General features: G+C 48.9%; 1 protein-coding gene across 1 annotated transcript; it reads right to left on the reverse strand.

The window, feature by feature from the left end:
* Positions 1-8,554: 8,554 nt before the first annotated feature.
* On the reverse strand, positions 8,555-11,405 carry Alpi (alkaline phosphatase, intestinal). The gene is made up of 12 exons (XM_071619343.1): positions 11,336-11,405; positions 11,138-11,254; positions 10,909-11,024; positions 10,594-10,768; positions 10,344-10,516; positions 9,980-10,114; positions 9,821-9,893; positions 9,573-9,707; positions 9,297-9,488; positions 8,988-9,104; positions 8,720-8,904; positions 8,555-8,653 (listed from the first exon to the last, which is right to left on the reverse strand). Exons 1-12 carry the CDS (start codon positions 11,403-11,405, stop codon positions 8,555-8,557), a joined length of 1,587 nt encoding a protein of 528 aa, XP_071475444.1.
* Between the last annotated feature and the right edge of the window lie 11,990 nt (positions 11,406-23,395).

Below are 23,395 nucleotides of genomic sequence, written 5' to 3' on the forward strand. Positions count from 1 at the left end.
ATAGGAGGCGCTGCTGGGCTGGACATGGCTGCCTGCCTGGTACTGCCCATCCTGGAGGGCACAGCTGTGGCGAGGACACTTGTACTGATCAGTCTGGGATTCTCAGGGTCTGCAGGAATGGGGCCGGTGACACTTGCCCTTCCTCCCAGGTCCCTTTTTGCCTACTTCAGAGGCCCTGTTCCCATGTCTTGCACTACAGTGGTGACCTCCTGCCAGCTCAGTTCCTGTCACCATGCTTGGTGACCATGGTAGGCTCACCTATGCCCAGGCATTCTCAGAGTGCCCCTTGCTGGGGTGACGGAAAGCAGTCTTCCGGGGAACGTTAGTAGCAGAGAAATAAAGGAGCCATGATGGTTTAACTGTGCTTAAGCCCAGGCGTCCACCTGTATGCCTGTATGTCCATGTGCCCAGGGACTCGCTGCTCCTGCCTCAGCAGTGTTCTTAGAGGCTGGCTGGGCCTCTGCACCAGACCTGCTTTTGCCACCCACAGCTTTGTGATTGGGCTTTGAGCCCAGGGGTTGCTGCTGGATGACCTTGGCAAGGGACTCACCTCCTCTGAGCCCAGGAACAATAATAGCCTCCGGGAGGAGAGGCTGGCTCACAGCCACCTGTAATGATGGATCCCAATGAGCACTCCCTCCCCCTCCCCAGGACTGCATGCTGCCTGGTCCCCAGCCCTACCCCTCCCCACCTGTCACATACAGTTCATCCATGGGAGCCTGATTCAGGGTCCTCAGGGGGCTCCAGCCTAGGCATGCACCTCTGTGCCGACTCAGGAAGGCTTTGAAGCTAACTGGAAAGATGGCTGAGGCGGGACATCAGTGAAGGTGGGGGTGTGGCAATCTCCAGCTCAGGGACCCTGGGATTTCTGAGGCAACCAGAAAGGGACACAAGACATCTGGTGCCACCAAGTTATCCTCAGTTTCAGGCTGTTCTGACTCATTCAGTGGAGCCCAGAGTTAGGTTCTGCCACCCCTGGGTTTGCTTCCTTGCTGACCCAGATGTCTAGTGCCCTGGGGTGCACCCAGTGAGGAGCTCTGGGTGCCATATTTTTAAATGGCTTGAGCCCCAGTCCAAATATGTTGGAAGTCTCGGGTTTTCTGTGTACAAAGGCCTGGGGGCTGGGGATGTGTTCCCTGGGGCTTTTCCTCATGGCCCTTGGGTAGGCTGGCCCTTTCCCACCCCTGCCTCTGCTGAGCAGGGGCACCACCCACACAAGACTGGTGTGAGGCTTAGCTGAAGGTGGGCCTGCCTGGCCGGGGCTGAGGCCTGCTGTGCCTTTCTCTTTCCTGCCCCTCTGGGCTCTTTACTCCTTCCCTAGACCAGCTTGAGAAGCCTGCTTTCCTCTGGTTATTAGAAAGAGCCATTTTCCCAAGCCCTGGCCTCCAGGTTGGTCAGAGGCTAGGACTGTCTGCTAGCCCATTGTCCTGTGGGCCCACCCAGGGAGGGCAGGGCGGTGGCAGGACAGGGCAGTGGAAGGACCCTAAAGTCCAGCTTTTCTTCTCCTGTTCCCGTGGCCTCTGAACCAGCAAGAGTGCAGAGAAGAGATTTAATTTTACACACAGGAATTACTTCCTCTCCTACTCCTTGAAACGCAGAAGGGACTGCAACTAGTGTCTGCTCAAATTAGCATTTTCTTCTTTCCTATTCCCCTTGTTAGGGGTCACAGTCAACTTTCATTGCCTCCTCCAGCTGACAGTATGTGGAGAGGGCTTCTTGAGAGACTGAGACCCTTTCAGCTTTGGAATTTGCTGCTGGCCCGAGCCTAGGCCACTGCCCAGCAATTGGTCCACAAGGCAGTCCTTGGAAGCCACCAATCATGCTATTTATAATTCCTTAGTATGCCTTTAGAAGGTTCCAGGACAATGAGAAGCTCTGCCCATCCTCCCCAGGGAAGGCTCTCTCCACGGGCTCACTTGACATTGCATTTGGAGCCCAGGGTTTACGCAGCACATCACCATCCAGCCCAGACCTTGGCAGCTGGGTAAAGGAGACTGGCCTTCTCTGCAGCTTTCCTGGTTGGTCACTTAGCCCTGCCTGGAAAACCAGCAGGGGTGGGAACTCCTGCTTCAGAAGACCCCCTCCCCTTGGGGACCATATCTGTGTCCTGGCCTGGCCTTTCCTGCAGAGTCCTTGTCATAAATTGGAACCTTCACCCTCGTGTCCTGATGGGGTCTCTGCTCCACCCCCACTGTGATGCCTTTTCCTCTGGTCTAAGGCAAGCCATGCCTCCTGTCCCTGCAGATACTGCTCCCCCCCACCCCCGCTTCCCCATCCATGACAAGTACCACCCTCTCTTTGTTCTGACTGCTGTTCTTGTGACATGGGTGTGGCTCATCTGGGCCTCTCTCTGGGGCCTCCTTCCCATCTCCTGGGGTGGGGGCTCTCAGCCCTCCTTGTTTGCAGCCCACTTTTGAGGTGCCACGCCACATGGTACCCCCTTGCCCCCTGCACTGTGTCGGTTGTGCCTCATTCTCTCTCAGGTCACCTGTCCTGCCGCTGTGTGCCCTGCTATAGCAGAAATCAGCCACTCTGTTGACCACAGTAGGTGCCTCTTCCCCGCCCTCCTTGCCACCCTGGCAGAGGGTTCAAGGTGCCCAGAGTGCCGCATGGGGGCACCAGGTTCAGTCCCCAGCCAGCCAAAGTCCAGCATGAGCTCATTGGGTGGGATGGGGTTGGGTAGGGAGGCAAGGCAGGCGCCTGACTTCCCCCTCTCAGATGCCACCCAGGACCTGGGAGCCTCTGGCAGCAGCTCGTAGCTGATTCATCAGGCCGCAGGCAGCTCAAGTCCCCAAGCTGCTGTCACACGGTGCTGTTAAACCCCATCTCTCCTTGTCTATACTTTGCATAAATAATAATAAAAAACTCCCACTTTCCTGTGGGACCAACCAATTGTAGGGGCTGCTGGGAGAGATGTGCACAGGGGGTCCTGCAGGAGCCCTGTCTTACCTGAGGGCCCTGTGCAGGCTGGAGAGGGGCAGAGGTGCCATGCTGACTGATAAGGACAATTTGCAAGTCTGGAGAGCAAATTAGGACCAGAACAAGGAGCCAGGGCCAGGACACTTTCCTGTTAAGGGCGGATGGTGGCCTCACCCTTTGGGACAGGGGTTGGCTGTTTCCTCCTTGAGGGGCAGCTTTAGGGGCAGCTTGAGGGTCAGTCCAGGAGACACACAGTTGGTTCCCGGACACTTGCCAAGCACACTGGCAAAGACTGGCATCCCTCGTGGGCAAGGTTATATCAAGGGGAGCTTCTTGCTGCTCAACTGTGCTGCGGTCTGGTGTGTGCCCTGTTAGCAAATGTGCAAGTCCCACACAGCGGGAGTAAGAAGGCCCAGGGCCCACTTTAGATCAGAGGGTGCAATTGCAAATTCTGTGCAGCTTGCCCAGGTCTCTGGAGGCCTCCCTTAGGCCTGGATTCAGGGAGCCTCCATGGGGGAAATGGAGCATCATGTGGTACTAACAGGTTCGGGGGCACCTGTTTCTGGGACCAACATCGGATGCCACACAGCACCAAGTTCAGGAGGAGGATACACCTGCTATCTGCCTGAGCCCTCCTGAGAGGCTGTGGGGAGCATGCCTGTCTCTCCCTATCATCACTCTGTGCAGGCCACCAGAGCTGCAGGGGGCATGAGCAGTGGGCTCCAGGTCTGCCTGGGAACCTGTGGTGTCCTCTGGGACTCCAGCCTGGGCTGGGCTCTGCAGGGAGCAAGGCACCCACGGTTACAGGGTCTAAGAGTTCTGCCTAGGGCCCAGCATGTCTGGACCCTCCTGGTGGCCAGGGGTTTGGCTAGAGGGGCATGTGCCTACTATGTGCCTGCCCTGTGCTGGGCATCTGGTCATCTCCTTCACGTACTTTGGCACAGTCCTGCACAGTGTGTACCTGTGATGGGAATAAACACTCCTTGTGTTTAACACTGAGCCCCATCAGTCTTCAGCTGGGCAGCTGGGCAGCTGGGCACCTTCCCATATGATTCTATTCCAGAGGGAAAGAATGTGGTGCCTCAGGCCAGGGGTTGACAGAATAAGCCTCCTCCTGCGAATTTGCTCACTCTGAGTGGATTGTGACGTATTAGAGTTTAGTGTGCCTGCCTAAGTGGATTTATGGATTATATGATCTAGTTTTAACCAAACTAATCCTCCAGTATGGTCAAGTGGCTTACAAAAGATTCCTGTAAAGAAACTGCAAATAATACCAAAAATCCACAGTCAGGCAAACCAGAAGTGGCTGGGCTGAAAGTTCCCTAAGCCTGGTGCATCCCCATGTGACATGGGACAAGGCATTAGCCCCAAAGAAAGAAAACAAACACAACAAAACTGTCTGAAGCTAGCCCCTCCTCATCCTTCCTAGTGCCTTGTCCCCCGAGATATTCATCGACAACCGCATGGAACACTCATGGTTTGCAAGGGATTTAAAAACAGCTTTCAGAACATGAATACAAACCCCCGCAATTCTTTTCCCGGCGACGTTTAAAGTTATGTGCTGTTCAATCCAGTGCTTTTTGATATTTCCCTAAGCAATGATAAATATTTGGAAAGCTCTTTTCAAGTTTCTTGCATAATAGCATAAAACAAAAAACACCTACCACTAGGCAAACACTTTTTCTTTCTGCTGCAGTAAAAATGGCAGAAACAATGAACAGTAAATGATCTGTCGACAAACCAAAAGGCATTTCTTGTCAGCAAATGCTCTTGGAAGATGTGGAGAAAACATCACCATAGATTGGAAGAAATGAGTATTAGAGCAAATTACCCAGTGTGGGAGGTTGTCTATACAGTTGGAGGGAAGTACAGATGTTTCTAACACGCTTCAGCTTAAGGTATTTGCTGGATTCTGTTCCAATAATGAAATACACAAACCACTTTGTGTGTGTGTGTGTGTGTGTGTGTGTGAGTACAGCTAAAGGAAAGACAGCAGAGAAGATATATTGCCAACGTAAATGCCTTGTTTAATAAAAACAGTGTCATGTGGGGGAAACAGTAAAAGTGGATCCACTGGTGGAAGAACTACTTGGAAAAGATTTTTTTTTTTTTTTTTTAAGAATTCTGGATGTCAATAAGGGTCCACAGGTAGCACTGCCTACAAAACCCACCCACCTACTAACCCACCCAACTACTAACCTACCCACCTACTCATCTACAATCAAACCATGATAGGATGGAAGTGGAAGCTTCAAAGGTACATCAAATGCTATCGGAGGCCATCAGTGGGGTGAATTTTATAAAACCAAGATTGTCCTATTAGAGTAAAATCTTTGGTAATGAGAATGGGGTGACCATGAGAACGTTCCAGAAAACAAATGATGAGTCTTCTTTATGGCTCCTAAAGATGAACGTTTAAAAGTACTGACAGGATGGGGCTGAGGATGTGGCTCAAGTGGTAGCGCTCTTGCCTGGCATGCGTGCGGCCCGGGTTCGATCCTCAGCACCACATTCCAACAAAGATGTTGTGTCTGCCGAGAACTGAAAAATAAATATTAAAAAATTCTCTCTCGGGGCTGGGGATGTGGCTCAAGCGGTAGCACGCTCGCCTGGCATGCGTGCGGCCCGGGTTCGATCCTCAGCACCACATACAAACGAAGATGTTGTGCCCGCCAAATACTAAAAAAAATAAAATAAATATTAAAAATTAAAAAAAAAATTCTCTCTCTCTCTCTATTTAAAAAAAAAAAAAGTACTGACTGGAGTTGTTCTGAGTCCCTGTTTTTCTGCCTAAATTTCCTCCCTCTTTCTTGGAACTCCTGTGCTCAACAGATCCTCTTGCCTCAGCCTCCTGGGAACCTGGGACTATAGGTGCACCGCCACACCTGGCTCTTTCTTCAGAATGAGTGTGCTGGTATTTTTTGAGGTGATATGAACTTAGTTTTAGGTACTCAGTAAAAAGCTTGAAAAAAATAAGTGCACTTTTGCTGCCCTGGCCCCATCTAGATAAGAATATCCTTTTAATGAAAAAGTAAGAAGGTAATTATCTTGTTATGCTAAAGAAAGAACATTTTTTAAAATATCATTTTTTTTTTTGCAGTGCTGGGCTTGAACCAGGGGAGCTCTACCACTCTCCTACGGACCCAGCCCCTTTTAATTTTTATTTTGAGACAGGATCTTGTCAGGCTGCCCAGGCTGGCCTCAAACTTTTGATTCTCCTGCCTCAGCTTCCCGATTTGCCAGACATGCACCACTGCACCTGGTTTGAAAAGTGTTTTCCTCGGCACATGATTCTGTGGTCACCGAATGTAGTTGACTGGTAAAACCTACTCATACCCACACCTTGAAACCTAGAAGCAGAAACTATCCAACCTAATCTGTTTTTTAAAATTTAGGTATAATCTACATAATGTAAAATTAACCCTTGTAAAGTGCACAATTTAGTGGGTTTTAGGACATTCACAATGTTGTGCAACTTATCACCACCATCTAATTTCAGAACAAACTGTTTTTAAAACTTGCAGTTTGTGGGGCTGGGGCTGTGGCTCAGCAGTAGCGCACTTGCCTAACATGTGTGAGGTACTGGGTTTGATTCTCAGCACCGCATATAAATAAATAAATAAATGGTCTGTCAACAACGAAAAATATGTATAAACAAACAAACAAACAAACTTGTAGTTTGAGCTGGGGATGTAGTTCAGTGGTAGAGTGCTTGCCTAGCATACCTGAGGCCTTGGGTACATCTCTAGCACTGCAAAAAAAAAAAAAGTAGTTTTCAAATGAAAAGGTCCTTGGGTTTAAAAATATTTGTAAAACATGAATATGTAACACCTTCCCACTGTGTTGAAAGACCAACTAATTGACATCAGGGAAGACAAAAATATACTAACTGGATTTTAACAAAAGCTTTCACATAATTGGTGGATGGAATTTAGAAACAAAAATGATGATTTTTGTAAATTCAGCTGAAGATACCCTTCTTCTTTTCAGCTCCCATAGTTTTTGTGACAGCCACTAAAATTCAGAATTGAAGTAAACGGCCCTGAGAGCCAAGCTATCAAATTGATGCTTTACAATGTTAAATCAAGATTTTAGTAAATAAGGAGGCATATTCGATCATATTAATATTTCTAATGGGAGCAAAGTGCTTTTTGGAGTTTTTGTAAATGTACAAATAGATTTATAATATTGCAAAATTTATTAAAACACATGGTTGATTTCATCTTCATATAATTTTTTCAAATGTTCTCACTAGGGTAGGTAAGACCTGCCTATTTGGTTGTGTACTCTAGAATATTTTGGGGGATGCAGTTAAAAAATACTAGAAGTCCATACCTCCCCTCTGCTTGCCCAGTTTCCACCTCTGCTCCACCCCACTAAAAAAGGAAAGAGAAAAAAAGACTAGACCTTCTCTGGAAGCAGCTCGACCACTATGTTCTAAGCCAGGTCTTACAGGTCTAGAGTTCAAGCTCCTTCCCCATCCCTCCCGCCTCCTACCCCTCAGGCTACTTCCTTGCCCCCAACCCCCACTGCTGTTCTGCACTGCTCAGGCCCTCACTTTGTCTCTTGCTCACTGTCTGCTCTTCAGGCAGCCTCTCCCTGGCCTCCTAATCTTGATCACGCAGCTGTCTGTAAGCACTCTGGGCCCTATATGCTCAAGGTTTTTCAACATCATATTGTACAACAGCTTATTTTATTATTGGTTTGTCTCTCTCAAGAGAATAGGGACCCCAGAAGGGCAGGGAGTCTTCTTTGTTCAGAAATCTGTGAGCAGCCTGAAATGGTCTGGGGAGGGGCCCAGGGTTGCTCTGGGCTGCCCCTCCATCCCTGCCAGTTTTATGTCTGGGGGAGGGTTCTTGAATTTTCTGGCCTGGAATGGGCATTGGGAGGCCAGCATGGAGTTGCTGAGTATCTTGGGGCACCTCTTTAGTATGTGTAATGGCACCACTGGGCCTCTGGGGTGAAGAGAGGGGCAGAGAGGGACAGCTGAGCACTGTGTCACAGCCCAGTGGGGATTGGCCCTAGCAGCCTCCTTGGCCTGCAGAATCAGTGGCAGGGTCAGTGGGAAGGTGGAGGAAAGCCAGCCTCTCTGGGGTTCCTCACATTCCTGAGTCCTAGGGTACCCCAGGGGTTTCTGGATGTGGCTCTGTGGGGGACCACTCTGGAGTGCTGTCATCTTGGTCGTCCCCAAGGCTAGTAGGTGTGGTGGAGAGTCCTTCTGTGAGCCCGCTTTTTTTTTTTTTTTCCCAAAGGTGTGGGCAGCTGAGGTTCTAAAAGGGAATCAGAGAGCAGCCCCAAGAAAGTGTGAGTGTCATAGGCTCAGTCACAAGGGCGCCTCTGCGGCACATCCATCCAGTGTCCACAAAGTGAAAAAGGAAAGCTCTTCCAGGTCTGAGGCTGGTTCATCTCGCAGAGATGGCTATACCTTGGTAGAAGTCCGAGTGGGTACTCTGGAGGTGGCAGCCCAGGGTGAGGGCTAAGGTTGAGGCCCTCCATGTGGGGCCTCCGGGACCAGTGATGGGGACCCTGGGGTGGAGACCCGTGGGGAAGGAGGCAGTCCGGCCTAGGGAGCACTGGGCGGGGGAATGAGAACCAACTGCGGGGATCCTGGGGTGATCCCGGTGGGGCTGCGTGGTCAGGGCTGGGCGACTGCCCCCAGCAGCAATAGCAGCGTCCCAAGCAGCAGCGTCAGCGACAGTGGGGCAGCGGCAGAGCTGGAACCCGCAGGGATGCTCTGACGGGTTGCCGACGTCAGCTGAGAGCCTGGACCCACAGTGATGCTCTGGAGGGTCGGGGAGGCCAGGTCGCAGGCCTCATAGGGCTCCAGGCAGGCGGCGAAGGCCATGACGTGCGCGATGTAGTTCTGCTCCTGCACCCCGTGCACCAGGTGCGCCTGCGGGCCCCGAGCAAACACCGCCACGTCCTCGCCTCCGTGCGTCTCCTCTGACAGGGGCACAGCCGCCTGCTGCTTGTAGGTGCTGGCACCTGGCGGGAAGAGGAGTTCAGGGCGGGGGAATTCCCCTCCACCCCTGTCCCCAAGAAGACGACCTTTCAATGGCCGCACTCACCGCTCTCCTCCTCCGTGACGTTGGGTCGGTCGCCAGAGTTCAGCACGTAGCCGGGGCCATTGCCATACAGGATGGACGTGTAAGACTTGCCGTCCTGGGCCTTGAGCGGGGCCAGCCCTGCGGGGACAGGTGGCACCTGAGCTCGCATCGCCCTCCCCGGGGACCCCCGTGTGCCGCACAGGCGCACTTCCTACTTACTCCTCCCAAGAACCCTGCGAGGCAGGCGCCCTCAGTGCGCCCGGTTGACAGATGAGATGCGACCCCCGCCTCAGCACCGCAGCAACAGCCCCTGTCGCGGTCCCCGCCTACCGAAGATGGAGCTGCTCCCCAGCGTGTAGCCGCCAAAGGAGAAGACGTGGGAGTGGTCGGCGGTGACGAGGGTCAGCGTGTCCTGGTCGCTGGTGAGCTGGCCGGCCTTGTCGATGGCAGAGTCGAACATGACCGCCTCCGTCAGAGCCACATAAGCTGTGCCCTCGTGATGACCACGGTCGATGCGGCCCCCTGCGGGGAGCCAGTAGGAGAGGCGTGAAGCTTGGTCCTGTCCTGGTCCCCCTCCGCCTCTGCTCCTCTGGCTCCCAGACTTACCCTCCACAAAGAGGTAGAAGCCGCGGGGGTTCCTGCTCAGCACCCGAATGGCTGCCTCCGTCATCTCCATCAGGGAGGGGTCCAGAACCGGGTTTCGGTAGATCTCAAATTTTGTGTCTACAGGCTCAAAGAGGCCTAAGGGACAAGGGACCCAGTGATTACTGACTTGGGAGGGGGTCATGGCCACCTGCACACATGCTCCAATAGCAGCTTTCTGAGGCCACTGAGGTCAGGAGTGGGGTCATCACCCATGAGATATGTCACGGCTGGGTCCTGGGACGCCTCAATGAGCTGCTGGTGGTTCCACACATATCGCGCCCCCTGGAGGGACAGAGCCAGTGTTTAGTCTGAGACCTGCAGCCCCACCCTGGTCCCTGCTATGACTGTGCCTCTGTGAGTCCCGTCACCTGGTGCTTTTGCAGCCACTCCTGCACGAGGTCCCGGCCATCCAGCCTGACTCCAGTCTGGTTGACATCACCTGGATACTCAGGGTCTGGGGTCCCCTTAGGAAACATGTATCTGCGGCCCCTGCCCAAGATGACCTGTTGCCAGAGCATAAGGGCAGTTGAACTTGGGGCAAAAAGAACCCCTTCTTTCTAGCTTACAGACAGCCCCCGCTGCCCCACCAGGTCAGTACTGCCCCCGCTTGTTTGCCCACCTTCCCAGAGACCCTAACAGGCCCCAGAACTCAGGCTATTGGTTGCTTGGGGCTGTGGCCTTTCAAAACCCACTCCTCCAGCCAGCCCCCTCCCATTGCCCTTTGTGCCGCACATTAATGTCCATGTTGGAGACGAGCTGCGTGGCGATGTCCTGGCAGCCCTCCTGCAGCGCCGAGGCTGGCATGTCTGCATCTGAGTACCAGTTGCGGTTCACCGTGTGTGCATATGTGCCAGCTGGCGAGGCATGCTGCACCCTGGTGGTGGTCACCACTCCCACGGACTTCCCTGGAGGTGGCAGGGGTCAGGGTGGGCCACCCAGAGCTCCAGGCCTGCCCTGACCCCAAGCCCAGGCCCAAGCCCACCTGCTTGCTTGGCCCGGTACATCACAGAGATGACCTCGTTGCCTCGTGCTGTGTTGCACTGGTCAAAACGGGCAGCCGCGCTCAAGCCAATGGTCTTGTAGTTGGCCTTGACCCCACACAGGTAGGCCGTGGCTGTGCTGGCGCTGTCTGGCACCTGTCTGTCCACACTGTATGTCTGGGGACAGAGATACCCTCAGCTCTGCTGTGGGGCAGACATTTAGTCCTTCACCCAGGCCTAGGACAGGGAGGACAGGTCCATCTCTCCTGGGTCCTTCCCCTGCCACAGCTCCCATCCCCCTGCTCAGGAGGCCTCACCTTGGACAGAGCCATATATGGGAAGTGGTCCATGGCCAGGGGTGTCTCAGGCCCCAGCTTGCCTTGCATCTGTCCCTTTAGGATCCGGGTGGCTGTCACCGTGGGCACGCCCATCCCTGAAGGAGCAGATCCCCGTCAGGCCTGAGCCCCAGGGCTGGTCTGGACCCAGCAGTGGCCCTGGGTTCAAGGCCCGTGAGCACCACGGGGTGGACCAGCATGGCGCACTCACCGTCTCCCAGGAAGATGATGAGGTTCTTGGCTGAGGTCTGAATGGGCTTCAGCTTCTTGGCGGTGTCCAGGGCCTCGGCGGCTTTCTGGTTCCAGAAGGCTGGATTCTCCTCCTCCACTGGCCAAGGGGAGAGTGCAGGCTAGGTCAGCCTGGGGGCTGGCCTGTGGGGCAGGGAGAGGGGCTGGGGGAACCTCGTACCTGGGATGACACCATGGGCCAGCTGTAGCCTCAGGCCCAGCAGCAGCAGCAGCACCGGGGCTCCCTGCATGTCTGCGGGTTGGTGGTCGGTGGCCAGGCTGGGACACCAGGGTACCAGCTGCAGCGCAGGATGCTTGGGCTTACATAGGGGAAGACTTTGTTCCTGGCTGTAAAGGTTCCATGTCCCTCCCCTTGCTCCAGCTAGCCATCCTGGCCCTGCCCTGCCCTGTGAACTGAAGGCTTGCTGGCCGGTGGGTGGTGGAGGGTGTGGCTGAGCCTGCCTGGCATAGGCATCCAGACGGAGGTGGCTCCTGTGATGGACCCAGCAGGGGAGGCAGGCAAGTGGGGCAGAGGCCCTCTGGGTGCAGAGCTTTCACAGTGTCCTGCTGAGGTCACCCCCCTCTCTTGTGGAGGACCATAGTCCTTCCTTCACCTTATTTTTTCCAGTATTTCCTGGGAGCCTGCTGGGTCAGGCTCTAGAACAGAGCTTGACCCAGCAGGCTCTGGCGGGAGCTGGGAGCTGATAGGAGCTGGGGTTAGAAGCACACAGCTTGGGCCAGAGACCTGGGTTTGGCTTCCTGATGCCACCAGCCCCATAGACAGGGGAAAGAGGGATGTAGGGTGGCTCAGCTGCCCTGCCACCCACTTGGCCTCTCATCACAGCCTTGACATGTGGGTGGGCCCAGCAATAGGTCCCACAGTGACCGTGCTGTGGGAAAGGGCAGTGCTGGGAAGGACCCCATGTATTTGGGCTTCTAGTCGTAGCTCCAGATTGTGCAGGTGGGCAGGGCAGGACTGCCAGTGTGTGGCATTCACGCCTGGCCAGCCAGGGGTGGGCCGGGTCTTTCAGAATGGCGAGCGGGCAGTTGCCCAGGAGGTTGACCCCTGTTCCCTTGAATGTGTAGAAGGACCCCAGGTGTGAGCCTGTTCCCCACAGGCCCTGGGCGCTCCCACGGTGTAGCCTCTGATAAAGACCTAGGAGGTTTCCGCAGCCCCAGGCTGGGTTCAGGAGTATTTCTCAGTTCAGTCCACCCCCACCCCCACCCCCACCCATGCACATTCGAAGGAGCCAGAAGCAGGGGCTGAGCTCTCTGTACAATGCTCATGTAGCCAGGATGCGAGGGCTGCCGGGGCTGGGGACTGGTGTGGTTCTGGTGTGTCCCCCAGTGTGGTGATGATGTTGGGAGGTGGTGGACCTTTAAGAGGTGCAGGTAGGGGGAGGTGACCAGGTCATTTTGGGCCCTGTCCTTAGAATGGATTGATGTAGTTCTCCTGGGACTCCAGGTAGTTTGTATCAGGGTGGGCTGTAAGAGTAGAAAGGATAGCCCCTCCTTCCTTTCTGGCTTCCTGTCTTGACTTATAATCTCTCCCTCTTCCATATACTCCCACCATGATGCCATCTACCATCAGTCAAGGGGCCCTTACCAGAGCCAGGGTACAGAACTTTCAAAATTTTGAGTGGAACAAACCTCTTTTCTCTATACATTATCTAATTCAGGTATTTTGTTGTTGCAGTGGAAAATGGACCAATACTCTAAGTGCCCATCAATGGATGAATGGATAGACAAAATGTGGGCCATATATATAATGGAATATTATTTAGCCTTAAAAAGATAGGAAACCTAATACAGGCTACAATGTAGGAAAGCTTGTGGTCTTTATGCTAAGTGAAATCAGCCAGTCACAAAAGGACAGATACTATATGATTCTGCCTATTTGAGGTAGCAAGAGTAGTCTGATTCCTAAAGAGAAAAAAAGAATGATGGGTCACCAGGCACTAGGAGAAGGGGACATGGGGCATTGATAATGGATACAGTGTCTCATTCAGCAAGATGAAAAATTCTGGAGATCCGAAGTACAAAGTGTGAATGTCCTTAGTACCACACACTTAAAAATAGACATCTGGAAGCCAAGGGCAACTACTCAGGAGGCTGAGGCAGGAGGCTCACAAGTTCAAGGCTGGCCTAGGCTACCTGGCAAGACTCTATCTCAAAATAAAAATTTTTAAAAAGGCTGGGGATGTGGCTCAGTGGTGTTTGTCTAGCACACACAAGGCCCCGGGTCCCATCTCTAGCACTGTGTGCACGCACACACACGTACACACACACCCAGGCGCCTTCCCTGCCTCCATTACTGCCCCCTGCTCCCTTTCTGTCCTTGTTGTCATGCTGTGTTAGGAAACTTTTTTTTTCAAGTTTATCAAGGAGGTTTTTTTATTGCCATATAATAATATACCTATTTACGAGGTACAGTAGAATAATTTGATACCTGATACAATAGAATGAGGAAATCAGGGTAATTAGAATTTTCATCTCCTTAAACATTTCTTTGTGTTGGAAAAGGAAATTCTTGGTTAAAGGTCAGGGGTGACTAGCTACTGGACAGGCCCTTAATCAATTAATCATTTAAAAATTTTTTTAAACCAGGCTGTAGGTTAAAGGTTCAGAACTCCAAAGTCAGTCTTCAGCCAGAAAACTTTTGCAATGACTTATCATCCTGCTCTTAAACTGGAGTTCTCACATAACCAGAGATTCCCATAGAGGTATAAGCCTGTAATTCCAGCTACTTGGAGGCTGAGGCAGGAGAATTCCAAGTTTGAGGCCAGCCTGGGTAACTTATTGAGACCCTATCTCAAAGTAAAAAATAAAAAGTGCTGGGGATATAACTCAGTGGTAGAGCACCCTGGGTTCGATTTTCAGTACTGCAAAAAGAAAAAAAAAAGAAGGAGGAGGAGGAGGAGGAGGAGGAGGAGGTGGAGGAGGTGGAGGAGGAGAAACAAGGCCGAGAGAAGCCCGGTACACTGTCCCCCAATGGTACCACCTGCAGGTCTCCCTGTTTTTACATGTACTCATTTGCATGTGGGTCTCAGCTTCTCCTCCATTGTATCATGGAGTAGGTTCGTGATGGCAGCGGAGGCTCAGATCTGCACAGCTCCCGCCCCACAGGACCCCTGTGTAAACACTCCACCTCCTGCTCAGCCCCTAATCCCTGCCAGCCAGTATGGAACCTGCTCTTCTAACCCTTTGTCATCTCTAAGTCATATTGATGGAATCAGTGTGTAGTCTTTTGAGACAACATTTTTTCCACTCAGAATAAAGCCCTGGAGTTCATTCAAGCTTGGACTGGTAGTTCACCCTCTGTGTTGCTGAGCCATATTCCTTGGGAAGCATGTACCATTTTACCGGTTTCGGGCTTAAAATGCCATTCATCTTTTTCAACCTTTCCAGAAGACTGAAGATGATCAGGACAGTGGTAGTGCCTTATGTTTACAACACCTCATCTACCACCTTTATAACCTACCCAATAAAGAAGGTCCTCTGTCCCGAGGTTTCTCCAAGAACCACATAAAGGAAATACATCTTCTAACATGTGACCGTCCCAGCCTGGCTTTCCTGTGTGGGAAAGGTCCCATCCAACCAGAAAGCATGCAGCGAGCGCACGCAAGCACCCCACTGAGGGTGGCCTTGAAGGAAGCCCTGGAATGTTCCAATGGCCCCTCAGTGGATTTACATCTTCCTGCATACCAAGACTTTCCCCTGCAGTTTGGGTACCTCCCATGTTTTATTAAGCAGATCCCCTAGGAAGTTGTCTTGATCAGTCTTATGGAGATCATCAAAGTATGTACCCTAAGAATTTCAGTTCAGGCTGACAGCAGGAAAACCTGCCAAAGCATTTCCTTGTATTTAGTTAACTCTTGTTCTGCTTGATGTTGGGTTAGCAGGTTTTTGAGCCAATCAGTTTCCTCATAAGAGTTCTGTGAATTCCTCTGGGTGCAGTGATGCAGGCCTGTAATCCCAGAAATTTGAGAGGCTGAGGCAGGAGGATCACAAGTTTGAGGATCAGCAATTTATCAAGGCCATAAGCAACTTATCCAACTTATCCAGACCCTGTCTCAAAAAAAAAAAAAAAAGACTGGGTGTTGCTCAGTGGTGAAACATCCCTGGATTCAATTCCCAGACTGATAAATAAGAAGGAAGGAATGAACGAAAGAACGAACAAACTCTGGGAATTCTCAGCCAGTCCCATGGTACAATCTTAAAGTTTTCTTCAAATTGTATTTGTCAGAGCCCTTTCCATGAATGTCCTTGCAAACAAAACACTTTAGGCTCTGGAAAGTACCAGAGTAAACAATTAACCATCTGTGGATGAGGAAATTCAGTTATTTCTGTTGCACACATTCGAAGCTAATGACTAAACCTATGATTGATGTCATTAGAACTGTTTGCTTTCTGTGAATCTGTACAATTCCAGAGACACATTAGTAACACACTCAGGCAAACGCAGCTCAAGGAGGACTTGGCGATTTCCTCTGTGTCGTTCAGTAGGTCAAGGAAGCCTCATTAGGCTAGGCATGGAGGCACACACACAACCCAGGCAGGAGGATTGCGAGCTGGAGACCAGCCTGGGCACCTGTGAAACCCTGTCTCAAAATAAATTTTTTAAAAAGGGGGTGGGAGTTGAGAGTGGGCTAGGGATGCAACTTAGTGGTAGTAGTGCCCTTGTCCAGTGTGCCCAAGGCCCTGGGTCCAACCCCCCAGTGCAGGGCATGGGTGGGGCAGGGGAGTCTGATTAGTTCTTCTCTCTTCCACAGAGTAAGACACACCCTTCAAAGCTTTCTGGGGGCCCAAATGGAAAATCCCCAAATTAGTTCTGTGTCAAAAAGACGCAATCTAAAATTTGATTTGGAGGCTTGTCAAAATTTATGAAAGGCTAAAATACTGATGGAAATAAAATCACCGTGAACAATGGTCATTCAAACAAACTGACAATCAAACACTCCAGAAGGCAAGCACAGAAAGTGACACATTGTAGAAAAACCTCGGCCCTTTCACAGAAAGGACTCAGTTTCCCAAGTGACCAAAACCCTAATAAAGACCACAAAGAAATGATCTTGGTAAAGCACAGAATCTTTGCTTCCTAAGCCAATTTCATGAAAAGTACAAGATAAAATAAACTGCTCTCATAATTTCCTCTTAAGAACAGATCAATACTCCAGGAAAACCTTGTTATTTTAATACATTATACCAAATTCTAGTTTTCCATCACTGTACCTGATATTAAGCTTATGTAGAAAAACTTATAAGTAATTCCCTTCCAATTTTAGCCCCCTAGATCACACAGAATTCCTCTCACTGACTGACCTTGCACAGACTTCCACCTCAGCAGCTGTCCTGGGCTTCACTGTTTTCCATGTTGGAACAACCAGTCATTTATTCTAATATAAGACAAAAATCAATCTTTTCCTAAACAAACAAACAAACAAAAAACACTTTAACTAGAATTTTTTACTTTTAGTAACCTTCATTTCTAGTAAAAACCTACCAGGTAGGCAGCTTTGAAAGGCGTCATATTAGTGTTTTGTAGGCGGACACCGCTGCATAATTTTCAGAAACATGTTTTCTCATGACATAATTTTTCATGTTAACAAATCCATGTATGCTTACTTACTTCTCTGTCTAAAAACAAGATGACAAATGCATATACTCAAAACATGTTCAGCAATTAATGTTTCGGAGTTTTTCAGTTTGTTCTTTTTAAAGTTTTTTCCTGTAATATTGAGCATTGAACACAAGGGCACCCTGCCACGGTGCTACTGCCCCAGGTTTTTTTGTTTCTTTAATTTTGAGACAGGGTCTCACCTAAAGTTGCCCAGGTTGGTCCCAGGTTGCTCTTGAACTGGGGATCCTCTTGCCTCAGCCCCCAAAGTAGCTGGGATTGCAGGCATGGGTCACCTTGCCCTGCTAAATTTTTATTTAGCATTGACTCAGACTTTCCATGAATTCCTAGTTCTTAGCTTTCCATAACCTTAAGATTTCAAATCACTGGCAAAATTTTTCAAACTCTGTCAAGTTCATTTACAAGTTTCCTGCCGTTTAGTCACCTGGGTTACTTGTCCCCACCATTGTGTCTGAACCACTCACTGAACAAAGCTAGCCTCGGGAAGGGTTTGGGAACCCTCAAGACACAAAGGCTGGTACACAGACTCTTTTTTAAAAAAATATTTATTTATTTATTTATTTTTTTTAGTTTTCGGCAGGCACAACATCTTTGTTTGTATGTGGTGCTGAGGATCGAACCCGGGCCGCACGCATGCCAGGCGAGCGCGCTACCGCTTGAGCCACATCCCCAGCCCGAGTACACAGACTCTTGGTGTGTGGATGATTTTGAGTGGAAAGTCACTTGGAAAATGAAGAGACTTCTGTGTCCCCTCACCTGCCTAAAGACCAGTGTCACAAAGGACTCAGCTGTCAGCCATCTCTTCTCTTCTACTATCACCTTACTGGGTTTAGTTGTTGACAAATTGAGCAAGTATCTAAACAGACACAGAAGCAAAGAAACTAAAAGTTAAATATGGTCCTTCCCGCCCCTCCATGACTGGCACCTGTCGAGATGTGTTTCCACTGTGTGTTCTACTCTTAGACTGGATTTATACTTTTATGGCCTTGAACATCTAGGCATAGCGTGTCTGGACCTACAAATCCAGACAGGAAAGAATGTATTCCTACACTATCACTAATGCTGACAATTCCAAAGACTTTCCCAATTTCAATCAACAATTTTTTTGTGTGTGTGTGATACTGGGAACGGAACCCAGAGTGCTCGAGCACTTACTACACTCCCAGAGGTTTTATTTTGATATAGGGTCTCACTAAGTAGCCCAGGCTAGCCTCTAACTTGCCATCTTCCTGCATCAGCCTCCGGAATTACTGCAATTACAGTACGTGCCACCATGAACAAATTTAAAACTAGTCTAGTTCATTTACCAAAGATTGACCCAGGTGACATGTACTGAAAGGCACATGGATTAGTGTATTACTGTGTTTTTATTGTTGCTGCTACTGTAATACAATATCTGAGGCTGAATAACATAAAGAAAAGAGCTTTATTTATCTCATAGTTCTGACATTGTCTTGCCTAATGAGGACCTATGGCCAATGGCATCACAACAGCAGAAGAACGTTAGAGAGGAACAGATTGCATCATCACAACAGAAGCCAGGGTGCAGGAGGGGTTCTTTTTATAACAACACTTTCCAGAGGTAACTCGGGGTTCCATGGATGGGATTTCCATCAGATGCCTGGGGCTGTGACATTATCTTAATCCCTCCCAAGGGCAATGGCTTCTATGACCTAACAACCTCTCACTAGGCCCAGACTTTTGGGGATTAAACCCAGGGCCTTGTGCATAGGTCCTACCTCTTAAAAGTTCCCACCATGCCTTACCATTGCCATGGAAACCCAAGCTTTCAGTACAGGAACATTTGGGGGACACACTTAAGCCACAGTAGTTAGTTTCCATTCTTCTGAGATGATACTTTATATAAGCATTTGTATTAGTCTGATTTCTGCTGCTATACTGAAAAACTTGAGGCTGGGTCCTTTATAAAGAAATGAGGCACTGGACATGGTACATATATATGTGTAGTCCCAGCTACTCAGTGCCTGGGTAGCAGGATTGCGTGAGCCCAGGAGTTCAAGCCCCTCTTGACAACATATCAAGATCGTGTGTCCAAAACAAACAAATGAGCAGAGCTTTAGGTAACAGCTGGAGGTCCAAGTACACTGGCCTTTGCCGGTCTCTGTGAGGGCCCCATGATGGAATCAAAATGGCAGAAGCACATGGCAAAGCAGGAAGCCAGAGAATGACTCAAGGGTCAGACGAAACTTTTGTGACAATCCTCCCATGAAAATGAACCAGATTCCCACAAAAACTGCACACATTTCTCTGTGGGCAGTGTCCCCAGTGCCCCAGTGGTTCAATGACCTCCCACTAAGTCTCACCTCTTAAACATTCTACCATCTCTTAACATCGACACACAGAAGACCAAGCTTCCAACAGAAGGATCTCGAACCGCCTGGTCAAAAACCACATTTATTTGGAACGAATTAGGATTGCAACCCAGGAGACACAAAATCAAACAACCCTGATGTATTCCCAGGCTTAAGGAAAATGGTGGCCTTATTTAAAACCTGAAACCACAGGGAATTGGTAGTTGGCATATTTGTTAGGAATTCTGAGGGGTGACGGCAAACGTTAAACTGTTACGAGAAAGGAATTGGGTGCAGCCAGCTTCTGAGTAGTTTGGGGGAAGGGGTCCCTAGTAAAGAGGTTCAGCAGAGGTTAACAGTGTTTCAGGAAACTGGATTGGTGTAGTCCAAGGTCAGCTCAGTGGGAGGGGCCCATGTGCCACCTGGTTAAGTCAACTCCCCTGGGCCTCCTGGCTTTATTATAGGTGCCCTGAACCTATGCTACTCCGTTTTAATTTTCTTCCTTGACATTTCCTTTAATTTCCCCAGGAAAGCATTGATGATTAAGGATTGACAATCCCATGTCTCTGGGACGGATCTGTCCCAGGAAGTCACGATCCCTGTCTGCAGGTGTACTTGGTCTCTGTGACTTCAGATGATGGCTTGGCTTTTAGGCCACATCTGACAACAAGGAGGCATCTGAAAATCCAGGGTCTCAGGCAGGTCAGAGATGAACCAATGTCTCTGGAGCTAGTAGAGAGTCCAGTGGGGCCAGGGCTTGGTGGATATTTCCTAGACACTGGGAAACCACAGAGAAATTGCCATTGTTTTTAGCAAAAGCTCCAAGGGAACTGGGGACAGATCCATGCAGCAGTTGGTGGGATTCCCATCGGATGCCTGGGGCTGTGACATTTGGACCATGGCATTCTTTTCCTAGAGTGGGGTTCAGTAAGAGCTGGACTTGGGGCCCTTGAGAGACAGAATGAGAGAGCAAGGATAAAAAGATGGGGGTCATTTCTAGGGCTAAGGGAGGGGTGCTGATTTGATGCTGATATCTTCAGAGGTGTCTTCTCAGGAAAGGCCCGTGTGATGAGAGAGTTCAGAGTACCATGTTTCCAATGCTGTGACCAGGAACAGGAAGGCTCGGGAAGAGGTTCTGAGGCAGAGAGGGAGGCACTGGTGTCGGTTAGGACTGGATAAAATTCAGATCCAATTTGAATTGTGTCCCTCCCAGGAAGGAAGGAAGCAACTCTATTTCCTCCAGATCAAAACTCCCCTTAGGTTGGGGACAGTGGTGCACGCCTATCATATCAGTAACTTGGGAGGCTGAGGCAGGAGGATCACAAGTTCAAAGCCAGTCTCAGCAATTTAGCAAGGCCCTAAATATCTTTGTGAGACCTTGTCTCAAAATGAAACCTAAGGGGCTGGGGTTGTGGCTCAGTGGTAGAGTCTTTGCCTGGCACATGTGAGGCACTGGGTTTGATCCTTAGCACCACATAAAAATAAATAAATGAAATGAAGGTACTGTATCCATCTACAACTAAAAATATTTTTTTTAAATGAAACATAAAAGGTCTGGGGTGTGACTCAGTGTTTAAGAACCCCTGAGTTCAGTCCCCAGTACCAAAAAAAAAAAAAAAAAGTCCCCTCAGATTTTATCTCTAGGAATGTGTATCAATATGTTCAGATAGAAAAAAATGCTCATAGAAACCGTAACTATTATTTTTTATCAATTTGTTCAGTCTCACATTAACTAACACTTAATCTGCCTGACTTTGGTTAGTGGTTTCATGAACCCATTAGCTTTCTCATTTAGAGTTTCGGAAAATTCTTACCCAGTCCAAAGTTCCATGACTTCCTTTACAGAACATCTCACTCTCCTCACACACAGCGTTGTTTCCCTTGGTATTTTCAGTTCTGGTCACAAGTCCCCAGCACTTTGAACCAGCATTCTATGGACTAGCACCATTTCATAATTATCAGAAATCTGTGCTTTCTCATAACACAATTTTAAAATGTGAAGGTAGAGAACGTTTACAGACCCAAACACCTGTTTTTATGTCATGTAAAAGTAAAATGCCAAAACAAAAAAAGTTTAACTTAAACTTTATATTTGATGTTTCAGTATTTTAACTTATTTAGGATACCTAAGAATATTCCTTAGTTTGGTACAACATGACCTTAATAGTTCAAGATACCGACAAAGATTTTTGAAACTATGAAGAGAACATTTACCAACCTTTATCCCATTGAAATTTACCTAGTTTACTTGTTCTGAGCAATGATGTCTGGATTGCTCCTGGAGCCCTCACGTCAAGACGTTTCCTGCCAGCCATTTCCATAGCATGCAGATGTTGGGTCGCTGTCACCCAAGCAACAACTCCAAAGTTAAGTACATGGTATTTGGTGGATCAGAAGTGTAGTTGTTTATTTTTTCCATTTGATCAGCAATATTTATTTACGTAAGATTACTTGAGATTTCCTGAGTCACATAAACTTTGAAAAGCTTTTGTGCTCCTTCTCTTTAATTGGTGTGAGCTCGTTTAATCCTGAATCAATTTGGTCCTGTGTAGGCGACACACAATTACAAGCACAGACATAAGCATACATGTAGGCGTAACGGGCAATACAAGTACACATATGTACATAAATAGAGAAAAAAGCAAAGATCCTGCAGCTTCATTTAGATTCTTCACTTGCTAGCATTTAACAGGTTCTTTCTTAGGACCATCACTCTTTGGGTTACTTATTCCATCACCCCTAACCATCTTAGCTTGGGAACCCTAAATTTGCATGAGCAAGTCAACTAAGTTAAAAAATTTCTATCTCAAGCAGAACATAGATCTGTGTACCATTATTTGCTGAGACAAGGGCATAGGGAAAGGCCCAGTGAAGGCAAAATGGTCAAAGGTGAGGCCTGTCTTGCAGATTAACGAATAATGTCTCTCCCTACGATAAGAGTCAGTCAGCCTGGCAGGGTGGCATGCACCTGTAGTCCCAGCACTTGGGAGGCTGAGGCAGGAGGATCCACAGAGTCTAGGAATTGAGACTGTTGCCAGGCTGGGCAACATAAAAAACAGAGTGGGAGACCCTCTTACAAATGGCAATGTCCTCCACTGATGTGAATTTCTTCAACAAAGAGTTTCAGAACAACCAACTAAAACATCAGAAAGTTTTACTCTGTTTAGTAATGTGTTGGAGTCATAAATTCATAATTTGTGTGGTTTGTTACTTTGCCTTCTTTTAAAGGGTTTTAGAGTTGTTTGACCATATTTTCAAGATCATGGGTTAGTACAGGGGTCCAGTTTAACTGGTGCCATTTTACAGGCAAAGACAGTTCATCTCATCTTAAAATCCTGGTGGGGGAGAGAGCTTCTAAATGTCATTCAAGGTCAGTTTAAGGCTCATTTTGTCCACCCAGAACCCATGGTATATAAAAGGCAGGTGGCAGACAGTGACATCCAGACTCAAGACACCTGCATCCTGATCCTGAACTAAACGTTCCACTCCTGACAGCATGAGCTGCTACTATGGCAACTACTATGGTGGGCTGGGCTACGGCTATGGTGGCCATGGCTGTGGGGCTGTGGTGCTATGGTTATGGATGCTGCCGCCCACTCTGCTACAGAAGATACTATTCCTATGGCTTCTTCTAAGGATTTCCTCAGCTGCTGAGCCTACTGGCTGTCACGTCCTGTCCTAGGAATCATCTCCAACTTTCTTCACATGAAAAATGTTAAATGTCTTCAACATACCAACTGTACAACAAACTGTCTGATAAAAATGAATAAGATCAGCTACCTGTTTTGATTCGTTCTTATCTCTTGGATTGAATGATAGTTTGGAGAAATGTTTTGGTTTTGTTTTTTGATAATTATAACACTGCATAAAATGTGATTGAATTTGACTGTCAACTTCTTTGTAAACACCCATATTACTAAATTATTTCATTGGAAATAAATAAAGAAATACATGTAGATTAAAAAAAAAGGCTCATTTTGTCTGGTTTTAAAACCAACTTTCTGGGGCTAGGGCGGTGGCTCAGTGGGAGAGGATTTGCCTGGCACATGTGGGGCACTGGGTTCCATTCCCAGCACCACATGTAAATCAATAAAATGAAGAACCATTGACAACTACAAAATATTTTTAAAAACCAGCTTTCCCCAGTTGTGCACAGAAATAAACTAATGTTGGGTTTCTGAAAGTTTCCTCTTTGAGCAGTGAATTTTAAGTCTTCCTGGGTTATTTAGAAATTCATGTGAAGAGGGTCAACAGGCATGGGGCCAGCTGGGGCTCCAGAGGGCTTGCTGGT

This window comes from Marmota flaviventris, chromosome 11 (assembly GCF_047511675.1).
Source record: "Marmota flaviventris isolate mMarFla1 chromosome 11, mMarFla1.hap1, whole genome shotgun sequence".
NCBI classification, from domain to species: Eukaryota; Metazoa; Chordata; class Mammalia; order Rodentia; family Sciuridae; genus Marmota; species Marmota flaviventris.